Source organism: Acanthopagrus latus, chromosome 3, assembly GCF_904848185.1.
Source record: "Acanthopagrus latus isolate v.2019 chromosome 3, fAcaLat1.1, whole genome shotgun sequence".
In the NCBI taxonomy this organism is placed as follows: domain Eukaryota; kingdom Metazoa; phylum Chordata; class Actinopteri; order Spariformes; family Sparidae; genus Acanthopagrus; species Acanthopagrus latus.
In genome coordinates, this window is record NC_051041.1 from 17,429,837 (window position 1) to 17,441,852 (window position 12,016).

The 12,016-nt window shown below is 44.4% G+C and overlaps 1 protein-coding gene across 4 annotated transcripts in view; it reads right to left on the minus strand.

Moving 5' to 3' along the window:
• LOC119015525 (calcium-binding mitochondrial carrier protein Aralar2) overlaps positions 1–12,016 on the minus strand; it is a 48,776-nt gene that overhangs the window by 7,683 nt on the left and 29,077 nt on the right. For all 4 annotated transcript variants that reach the window (XM_037091611.1, XM_037091592.1, XM_037091601.1 and 1 more), the window contains 4 exons: positions 10,492–10,650; positions 8,354–8,406; positions 8,001–8,081; positions 2,145–2,285 (listed from right to left, as the gene is read on the minus strand). In XM_037091611.1, coding sequence (XP_036947506.1) covers positions 2,145–2,285; positions 8,001–8,081; positions 8,354–8,406; positions 10,492–10,650 — 434 coding nt within the window. The remainder of the gene's footprint in view (positions 1–2,144; positions 2,286–8,000; positions 8,082–8,353; positions 8,407–10,491; positions 10,651–12,016) is intronic.

Consider the following 12,016-nt stretch of genomic DNA (forward strand, 5'->3'; position numbering starts at 1 on the left):
GTTCACATGCACTCAAGAAAGACGGCTGAATGGAGACAGTCGCTCTGGGAATAATCTGACATCTTTGTAAATCAGGGCAGGTAGACGGAGACAGTCTAACAGGGCCGAAACAGGTTTACATGGAAGTTTTCTGTGCTGACAGGTGGTCAGCAGCAGAAACACGAACCTGAGAAACATTTAGTGTGATGAGGTCGACTCACAGTGCAGCAAATAATCATCAAAGAAAGCTAAATCCTCTCTTAAAACAGTTTACAACTTGGAACGAGCGCCATCATCTTACTTGCAAATTAACACGACCGCAGGTATGAGATTGACATTTTCACAGTTGATTGTGTTTACGGTTGAGGCACAATCTCTCCTGCCAAGCTCCATTAGGACTTATTTATGTAATTTAATTAGACATGCTCTGTTTTACCCTGAGGGCTAATGTCCTCATCGCGCCAGTTAAGCTGCTAACGTTAGCAGCTCATGCACTGATTCCTATTCTGGTGGCATCTTGTAGCATCCAGAGCAAAAGTGTGTGTGTGTGGGGGGGGGGGTTAGAAATCATAGTATTTATAAGAATGATTATAAAATACAGAAAATACTGTTTAAAAACACCAACACGACTGTATTTTTATATTAGCGTCTCTGGACACTATAATATTTCACGCTTGCTTCACGACGTGTTGTGTCCACAGCATCATACAACTCTAATATGTTCAAACAGTGAACTGTAATTTTTAACCCCCGTGCCACAGAAAAATACCAATTATGGTAATTAAGGTTAAATACAGCTTTTAACAGAAATTGTGCCTTTTCTTGTTCTTGACCGGAGGACCACATGGAAATGTTGATAGAAATGATAGCTGACGTGGGCCGACGGCGTTAAATGTATAGTAGGATAGTTAATAGAAAAATCACAGTAATGAGAAATAATGGACTGTTGTAAAATTGCAAGGCTGATGAAAATAATAATAGAATGATACCGACAGGTGTATCTGATATCCCAGTGTAGGTGTTCCTGCAGTCATTAATGTCGTTACAGGAACAGGACAGAAACCGATCAGTCGCTGCTGTTTGTTGCTAGAACAGCAACATCGAGTGCTTCTCTCGACCGAGCTGCCACGTCTGATTGGCTGGACTCTCACAGGTGACTCAGGTTTGTATCCCATCAGAAACACTTATTATACAGTTCACTTATTACTTCCGTTTCTTTCCAGTGTTTTGTTGCTGTGTGTGAACAAGCACAACAGGAAAACATGATTAAAATCACCTGTTCACAGCGTTAAAATCACGTGTGACAGGATAACTTCTCCCACATGCATTTTATTCCCAAAGCTATGACATCAGGAAAACATGATTTGTCAGTTGCAGTTATGGTCCTGGAGCAACTTTAATAATGATACTCCAGGAACACCAACATGGTGATATCAAATCATGCATACAAGACGTCTGGCAACAATTAGCCAATTCAATTAGCAGCAACAAATGTAGCTGGAATTCAGAGTCACATTTAAATATGTTGCTCTGGGCTTCTTCTCCATCTTTATTTACAACATTCAAAGAGAAGTGTGATCAAACTGACTGAGACCACTTTCTGTTAGTCCTGTCGTCAATTGCTAATCTGCTGCAGCGGATTGATTTTTAACTGCCCTGAGTTCATTTCTTCAGCCTGTTCACAAACCATTCTTTGTTTCACGGTGTATAAACTGTCCTCATCAGTCCTGAGACAGACATTAACCACATACACGCTGAGATGAGAGTGAGACAAAATGAAAAAGCAGGTTTGTAAATGTTGGGAGAGGAGATAAAGAGGTAGACTACAAATCACACGATGATCCCAAATACGCAGCACAAGACAACAAACTGACGGCAAGCGAGAGGTTACGATGTCGACAACTCAGCTGCAAAGAGGATCTGGAGGAAAAGCAGCACTTCACACAAACTGCTTGTTGTGATCATCTGGTCTGAAACTTGTGTCAGCCTCAATATCCTGTAACTGTAAAGTTACTAATGTCTCAGGCTGTGAACAGTACTGTAGTTCACAACGAGAAGCTGTATTATGTTGGAGAAATCCATCTCAACTACATCAGCTACACGTGAGGCTTCAGTGCATTGTATTCCTCTATACATGCACCTCTGACCCCGAGGACGTTTCTCACCTTGTAGAGTCCAAAGAAGCCGAGGTCCCTGATGACGGAGAGGGCGCTGACCCTCGGCCCCGTTGTGATCTCTCCCGCCACCTGCAGACGGATCTTTACAATCTCCAGAGGGTTGGTGAAGATCACCTGGGAGCCACCAGCCTGGATGAACAGAGGGACAAAAAAAAATGAATGCAGTCAACTTCAAGAGGAGGAAAGTTCTCCATTCTTGATTGGACACTTGAGTTAAACACAAAACCAGACTTTAATACATCTATTGCCACAAAGAACAAACATTTAAACACCCGTTCTGTATGTGTTTAATATTACTGTTTGTGTTCTACTGATGATGAGGTGATCATTTAAAAAACTGATTATATAACTGTTATCTGTCCTGGGGCCACTTTGCAGGAAGTGATGCAACTTAATCGTGCCGGCTCAGCAACCAGCTGCAAAACAAACATGTGGAGAGGAGGAGAGTTCAGGAGAGTACCGGGAAATCCAGCTGATGCAGCTCGGGTCTGTCAGCTGTTTGTCTTCATCACTCACACCCTGCGGGGAGACTCTGACTTCTCTTCTTCTCTCTAACCTCTCACTTCACACCATCCTCCAAACCTGTACTTGTAAGGGGAGGGCAACGATACTGCAGCAGGTTCAGACTGGTCCGCTGGGTTGTGGCAAGACAAATGGTTAACTGTGTCTAGTCAGGGAACATGACGGCATTTCCAAAAAGCTTCTGGGTGCTGAGAAATGTTTACAGCGGTTTTTATTTGGAAAGCGGTCTTTTTTCTGACTTGTGCGTCTTCCTTTTTCCTCGAATTGTTTCTCTCACTTTCCTCTCCGGCATTGTCTCTCTCTGACCTCCTCTCAAACGATCTCTCTCATCTTCTCTAATACCGTCCTGCTCTTGCTACGGTTGCCAGTGGTTACTGTAGCTACACGCAAAAAAAGGGCGGCTCATCGCAATTAGATAGCAATCGGTTGCCATGGCGCCGTTTGTGTCTTACATAGGCCTGGTCTGTTTGTTGTTGTTTCTGTCCTTGTCTCCCCCTCCTTCAGTCGCTGCGTTATGAATGACGGATTGTGCTCGTCGCCTTACGGGAAAGCATCAAGCTCCAATCTGCAACATGAGCATTTCTGGGGCTAAATGTCCCTCAGTTTTAAGTGTTACCATATATTGCCTAAGAGAAGAGAGGGGAGGGGGGGAGGAGGGGAGGAGGGAGAGACAGAGATCATAATAGTCTCATTGAAGGTGTGCAGCCACTATAGTGACTATAGCTTCCCTTCCAGACCCGACAAATGAGAGGCTGTGAATAGCGGGAGGGCTGCCGCTCCAAAGCTGCTACATCTCATAGCTAAACTCTTTATGACTTGTTTTATGGAAATAACCTAGTTGATTACATGCTGGCTAATAGCTAGAGCATTAAGAGGCTATTGGCTCCGGCCCCGAGCAGCGTCGGCTGCTTCAGTCGGACAGTAATGAGCCTGCAGACTGAGGAGATGGAGCTGTTGTTTACTCTCCTTGGGTAAACAACAACATTGTTCAGAGAGACGAGCTGACAATTAGGCCTGACAACAGCAGATAAAAGGAGTGACAATGCGGATCACTTCGTGTGCGCCGCCGTCCCACGTCTCCACTAAACTGTGGAAAATCACTCAAAAACTTCTGCACATCCCGGACAGATAGAATGGAGAGAAACGGACAAATAAACAGAGCTAATGAGAGAGAGGCAGAAACAGGGAGAGAGGAGTAAGTCAAAACAAGAGAAGTGAGGGAAGGTCGAGGTTGAGGCGGAGAGGTTGAGGGTTGTGATTATGGAGTGACAGTGTCGGCGGCTCTCTCATGATTCCCAGGTAATTACAAGGCAAGGTGATCCTTAGAAACCTGGGACGTCAGCACCTTATGCACGCACCAGAGCTCCTAGCTGTGTGTGAGTGTGATGCAGAAAGAGCTTAGTAAAGTTTGAGGATTCCCACACGCCAGCCACCCACTTCAGCCCATATAAACAGATTAGCACTGACTGAAATCATTAGCCGCTATCAATAAATAACAATCACACTTTTATTTTTGCTTAACACCCTTCATGCTACATGTGCTTTTGTGTTTATTAGATTCTCTGATAATTTCTTCATAATTCACGTCAGGCCTGAATAAGAAACCCATTACAAAGACGTAAACCAGCCGTGCAAACGAACAAAGTATTACTGTATTTTTTCACTGCTAGCCCTCTCCTCTTCTCAGCAGTGACCCACCAAGTATTTTTGTGTAACTTAAGTCCTAAAATGCAGGCCAGGAACTGCCAGATAAGCATCCAGCCAGCTCAGTTGATGGAGCATGCCATTCTTACCAAATAATCATTAGAAACTGGCAACCTGCGCTGGAGCTTAATGGTGCTGAGCCACAGGGACAGAGGACGGAGCGAGAGGAGGAGGTGAGGGGAGGAGGAGGTGAGGGGAGGAGGAGGTGAGGGGAGGAGGAGATGAGGGGAGGGGAGGAGGAGGTGAGGGGAGGAAGAGGTGAGGGGAGGAGGAGGGGAGGGGAGGAGGAGGTGAGGGGAGGAGGAGGTGAGGGGAGGAGGAGGTGAGAGGAGGAGGAGATGAGGGGAGGGGAGGAGGAGGTGAGGGGAGGAAGAGGTGAGGGGAGGAGGAGGTGAGGGGAGGAGAGAGCAGCACATTCACAGGACTCATCACGTGACGTCGTCAAACTGCTTCTTTTGTTCCAATAACAGTCAAAAACTCAACTCTCTGCATTCCCTCTTAAGAGCAGATCGTTCTATTTACAATACTGGAAACATCAAATGTTTGACATTTTGTTTAAAGGTACGATCTGTAGAATTCAAAGGCAGCGTATCACCAGAGTTACCTACAACTGCTGATGTTTGGTGGCTATCACAGTCTGCGAGAGAGAAGTGGGACATCAGCAGCAGGTCTAAACGCCGCGTACATCAAGTCATATTCATACATCTTACTCAGTGAATACAAGATTCACCACGACTAACCCAGAGACGATTGTGGAAACATGAAACCAAAACTGTTTTGGTGAGTTTTACTGAGTTTGTGTCAAGTTTGAATGAAGAGTGTTTTACGATGAGTTAATGAGAAAATTAAGATCTTAGTTTGATAAAAGAGAAAAACTTGAATTTAGAAGGTGTACTGTTGTATTTTTATATTTAGTAAGGAAGACCGAAGCTAAGGTATTTCATTTCATCATATTTTGAGTTTATTCTATTACATTTCTTCTACACTAACAGCTAGCGTATCCTGCCGTGGCTATCGGACTGCAGCCTCTCGCCGGTACAAAGTGGTATTACAGACAGGACAGTGCAGGGCTAGCTGGTTAGCATGCTAACCTCAGTAGACATGTGTACAAAATAATACACAGACATCTTTGACATAACCTCAACACTGTTGTAAGGTCATTTTCTAAATGTTTTAAATGGAAATTTAGGTCATACCTTACACATTGCTCCTTTTAAAATGACTTAAGTGATAAAAAGAAAATTGAAAAACAAAGTTTTTTGTGTTTTTATCAACTAATCAACATTTTATTGCAGCTCTAAATTGCTTTAAACAAGTTTAGGACACAGAAAGTGAACATGTAATGTAACTACTCCCTTGTTCCCTCCATCTTTTCTCTCTCTGTGTCTTTTGCTTTACAGTCTGTGGACCTGAGGCCGACACTGTGGTCCAAACCAACACTTTCACAGCTACCAAATGATATAAACAGATTTCATGTGCTGTGGCTGGAGCCTCACTAAAAAAAGGGTTCAGGAGGGTTCGACTTCTATATGTGTGTACGGTGTGTGTGTGTGTGTGTGTGTCAGTGAGTGTGTGAGATAAAGTGGCAGGCAGAGTGCAGTGCCAGCACTAACACCGGGGCCTCAGCCAGGATGAAAGGAGCTGTCACGACGGCTCTCGGGGGGAAAAGAGGAAAAATCCATCCGTCCACGCTCCTCTCCTCTACATTTATCCTCTCCTCTCCATATGCATCTGTTATGGTTCTGCTCCTCAATCCATATGGGTTGTATAAAAATAAGACAACCGCTACTTTTCATGCTGAGTCCAGTGCTGAACTTTTCTTCAGTGCATTTTCTTTCCTGAAGTGAATACATCTTATTTTTATATTTTTCATTTTACTCAACATAGCTATCCAAAACTGGACGCTACATTTAGGGTGCAGCAAATGTGCCGTGCTAAAACATTTCTTAAACATACTCCTCAAACTAATAGGGTCAATTGAATGTGCCCGAGTGGAGCTAAACCCATAATGACTTGTGTATCCTGAAATACTCTGCTTTAGTGATCAGCATCAAAAGAGGGTTGAGTGAAAGACCTTCTTTCATTTGCTCAGGCTTAAGCTGCCGGCCTTGGTGGACTCAGAGTGTGTGTGTGTGTGTGTGTGTATGTGTGTGTGTGTGTGTGTGTGTGTGCGTGTGTGTGTGTGTGTGTATACATGCACTGGGGGTAGGCTGTGACAGCTCAGTGATCAAAACCTATGATGGGAGGGAGCAGGTAACAGACTGGTGGTTGGTGGAGGAGTCTCAGGTAGCAGCTGCTGTCAGTCATCTTCTCCTCCCTGTGTGTGTGTGTGTGTGTATGTGTGGGTGTGTGTATGTGTATGTGTGTGTGTGTGTGTGTGTGTGTGTGTGTGTGTGTGTGTGTGTTTGCACTTGTATGCTCTTCTATTTGTCACGTATGCACAGACGCGAGCATGTACAGTATGCTCTTTCGCTCTTTCATGTGTGATCGTTTCCATCAACAAACGGTGGCTTCTGGCGTCCAAACAGGTCGGTGTCTGTCTGCTGGACTGTCAGAGGGGCGGCACTCAGCAGACAGGTAAACATAGTTAAGAGATGTATGCTGCACTAGTGCTGTATACCATGTCTGTGTGATGTGCAGCATCATTTAAGCACAGTGCACTTTGAAGAGCCTGGATGGTGAAGAGGGAGACAGATGCTCCATGTTTTGGCTTTTATGGAAAATTGAAGGAATAAGGAACACTGAAATATGTAACGCTGACTGTATCTGAACTGAGTACTTGGAGGCTGAATATCTGTGGCCACATTCACTCTGACAACTCTCACAGATCTTGTAGGAGAGATAGAACTGAGAGGCCTTTTATCTCGCTGGAGAGATGTGACTGTAGGGTCTGATTAGAAACTCATTTGATCCAGAAGATTTCTCAGCATCGCTGTTTTAATCATTCAGAATTCACATGTAGCAGCAGACATCGTGATTATACCAATATGAACATCCCTCTTTGACAAATACTGAGAGCAACGTAATGCTTCTGACAAGTGATTTAAAAAACATTTATTCAATATATCTCATATATTCGTCTCTCCACTTGATGCTTTTAACTCTCCTCCCCAAGTTGTAAGATCCCAAAGTGCATGAATACAAATCCCTCAGTTCCAATGTAGTGTCAACTATTTCCTTCTTTACTTGCTTTGTAAAGAAAAAGCAGTGAGTCACGTCCTCTTCACTGCCTCACAGTGAAACTATCCCATCCTGTTGTCCCTGTTTATATTGTTTAAGTTGCCTTGTTTTGGAGTGAACAGCTTAGGCTGTGGTGCTGTTACTTTCATGTAGTAATGACGTGTATTACATTATTATTCTTAACATTTTAATCACTGAACAATCTGCCAGTGTCACTATGAACGTACGTTATATGACACAACCTTAGGCTGGATTGGATTCTAGATCTGCCTGTAAAATAGTAAGAGGGAGGTCTTCTTATGGTACATTCTTACACCAGGTCCTGGCTTAATGTAACTGTCAGGATGAAAAGAAGTCTCTGAATGTAACATTTAATAATCTTAAGTCCTGTCCAGGTTGTGTCTCAGTAACGAATGCAATAGTTGACTTGAGACTTACACATCCACCAGCCAGGATCTCAGCTCCCAGAGGGACTGTGCCGTCTTTCTGTCGGGTCTTTCCTCGAACAAAGTCATTCACCTGGAAACACAAACATCAGGCAAAGATCAAGAAACAGCAGGACACAGTGGAAGACAAAATACATATACAATCAGTATACAGCATACACTGTTGTACAAATGCATTTTATCATGATGCTTGATTAGCAGATGCAGGAAAAGAGGAAGGCTGAGCAGGTTGTGTGTAACTATGCAGCACATGATGGTGTGTTAAGTGTTAATGAAGCTCCTGGATCTCCATCTGTGTGAATGTGAGTGCATGTTGTCTATGTGCTTTCTAACGCAGTGACTTACTGTGAGCTTTATGGCTTTCTCGGGCGCCACACCCAGTAGCTGTGGTACGAGACCTATCATTAGAAAACGACGAAATGATTAGAAAAAAAGAGTGCTGTGGTACCCCTACTCACACACACACACACACGCACGCACGCACACACACACTCACACACACACACTCATGGCAATGCATATACAGAGCATATACCACTTCCACACACTCCACATGATGTGCGGCTTCCCGCCACATGCGTCCGACCCTGCAAGATCCCCCAGACACTAATGAAATCTATTGATGTGGAGTGTGGAGACATCAGAGTAACAACAAGAGACAGACAGAGAGAGGAGAGAGAGACAGAGAGAGAGAGAGAGGAAGAAAGAGGGGGAGAAGAGAGAGAAACTGCTTCCTAAAATAGGAAAAAAGGGCAGAGTATAAAACAAACCGACCAGAAGTTTACGCAGACCTCAATTACAACCCAAAGCAGGATAAAAATAAACAAAATAATCACAACAGAGCACAATGAAACTTGGCCCCCTACCCAGCCCCAAGGCAAGAAGCACACACACACTGATACACACTATGACTACACTAAAAACACACTTAATAATCTACAGTAGTTTGTGTGTAACAAGGTCACACACACATAATCATATACTCAATTTGTAGCTTTGTAACGATTCTCCAAATCCATGGTTTAGTTCATATCTTAGCTACTGTTGTTTGTTTGTGTGTGCGTGTGTGTGTGCATGTGTGTGTGTGTGTGTGTGTGTGCAGTCAGGCGACACATGCAGCAGCTGTTTACTGTGGGCCAACACAAGACAGGAGTCTGGTTTGAGGGTAAAAGTATTTTTTTCTCTCAGGTATTGTCCTTTTCAGGACAGGACTGGTGAGCACTTTGAAGTGAGTCAGGTTAAAGTAAAAGTTATTACCTTCAGTCTCGGTTTAAAAATCATTACTCCGCTCATGATGTACGTACATACAGACACAGAAGGATTTAAGGAAAGACTTCTAATTCATTTTGGTAAATTCTCCTTTGTAAAAAACCCTGGAAAGATTCTCTTCATTCCTTTGGGCCGCTTTGTTTTCATGAAGTCTCTCCTGGCATCATACTACATCAGCATTTGTGTCAGTTCTGTGCTTCTGATTCCACATTCTTCACTAAGCAGATTTTCCCGTGGTTTTCAGTGGAGGCACTTTCAACTTATATTACATAACTGCAGCTCGGCTGGCAGGATACCTGTCTGGCCATCTATTTGGAGCCGGACCCGTCTGTCTCTGTGTCTGTGAAGCCATTCCACTCTTGATGGCCTTTGTGTTTCCCACAGAAATTCAAGCATTCAAGTTTCCTCTCGGGAGCCCAGAGCTGTCAATCAAAATCATGAGCTTTAAAAAAGGCCCCAGCCACCGTTCCAGGGGACCTTTTTTCCAATCTGACCCGAACAATACCAACACAGACATCCTAACCTCTGTTTTGAAGACAGGGCAGGTAGTCATTAGGGATGTCAGACCCCGGTATGTGCGTACCTGCATGCCCAAGAAGTCGCCTGCCATCGGTGTGTGCATGCTTACATACTTGTGCGTCTGCTCTGTGTCTGTGTTTGTATGAGTGTGTCCAGACATGCGACATCACCGCGTCGTGACACAGGCCTAAAGGTATGTGGCTTTGCGTGTGACGTTCATTGTCCTGCTCTGAAAGTCCCCAGCCAGCCGGTAATCACTTCAAAGGAGACAGGTCAGCAGAGAGGTGAACTCACAACGCCTCCATCCACCCTACACTTTGCTTCTCCTCTCGTCTCCTCCTCTCTTTTATTGTCCCTCGTACTCACTACTTCTTTCTTCTGCACCATCTCAGCTCCCGTCTTTCTAAACCTGTATTGTGGATTTGACTGTCTGACTTAATGACATGTATTGTATGTTAAAACTACATTGGTGCAGTGCTCTCTAGCATGACCACGGTAGCCACTACAATGTTAAAAAATCCAGTTGTTGGAGTCTATAAGCTGCTGCACTATTAATGCTGTATCAAGACCTCACAGATAGTTTCAACTCTCCAATCTGCAAACACCACTTCTTTGCAGAACAAACACTTTGTGGACGTTACACCATGTATACATTCTTAAAGGAGCTGTGAAAATCTGTATTTTTGCATACTGACCTCGGTAAAGCCCGAAGAAGCCCTCGTAGCGCACCACCTTCTTGAAGCAGTCGAAGCTGCTCTTGTACATGAGTTCTCCAACCAGGGAGCCGCTGCTCCTCTGGTTCTGCATGCGTGTTTTCACCAGATCGATGGGGTACACTGCTGTGGCACCCACAGCTGCAGAGGAAACAAAAGAGAAGCTTATTTAGATGCTGGTAACCTGTTAAATGGGAACTGGCTGGATGACATACATTAAGTTATTGCCAGTGTGGAGGCACAGGACTACAGTATTCATTCATCTATTTTCTTACACTTGGACGTTTGTCTCAGGTACAAATTAAATCATGGTCGGTCCAGGACTGTCAGGCAGCTTTATTAACTAGTCTCTATTTTGTATCTCTGCTGCATAATTAAGAGAGTGTATCTCTACAACAACAAGGTCTATTTGGATACTCAAAGTCTCATGATAAAAGCAACACTTGAAATATTTGCTCAGTTGTGTAAGTTTAGGTACATATGTCACTGGGTCTGAGTAAATGAAGTTGGCACACAGCATAAATGAAAGCTTAAGTTTTTAAATTACAATTTTAGAGTGAGTATCCCTTGGGAATGATGCAGCTGCATGAAGCTTTTCTCGAAACTCTTTGGTGACATTTTCATGAATGGACAAATCTCATGAACACACACTCGAGAAAAAGTAGCATTCATCTGGATGAAACTGGCAATCTAGGGCCCGTTTGAGGGCTTAACATAGATCGGTACTGTCAACTGGAGCTCTGGTACGAGCAAACCTCAATGAAAGAAGTAATGAAGGATTTAGGGTAACAATATGATTATATTGGGGTGAAAAACAAAAACTTTTTTGCTAAATGCCACTCGAGATAGCTGACAAAATATGTCTTTGTCATCTAGGCAACAGGACCTTTTGAGAGGAGGAAAAGGAGAAAGGCGGAGGCGGAAGGGGTAACGTAAGAAAGACATTGAAGTGTTTTGAGTCCCAGTGTCTTCGGCCCGTCAGACGGACACAAACAAAAAGAACCGACCCAAGGCGACAGACTTAATTAGAGAGAGGCCAAGGGAGAAGAAGGGATGGTGGACCCATACCTCCTTATTAAGCTGTCTCCCTTGGGATCGAAGGAGGAGGAGAAGGGAGGAATGAAGGAAGGGAGCAGGAGGAGGAGTAGGAAAACAGTGGGGAGTCTGAAGCCAAACACAAGGCCCAGGCGCCGCCCTTCACCCCCACCTTCATCCTCCCCCTTCTGATCGCTCACACAGGTACAAAAGAATCCACACAGGAAGGTTTTCCCATGGCACGCACAGAGGCGAGGGACAGGACAGAGCCAGACAGAGGGATGGTGGAGAGCGGGAAAAGAGATAGAGAGAGATTGAGCAAGAAAGAGAGGGAGCACTTCTCTATAAGCGGGGGAGCGAATGATGCTCTTGTAAGCAAGGTAAGGGGCAATAGAGGGGCCATTGTCCTCTATCTCTCTCACCCTTTTCTTATGAGGACAGCAGAGGGCGGGGGGCAGGTAGGTGGGTGGTG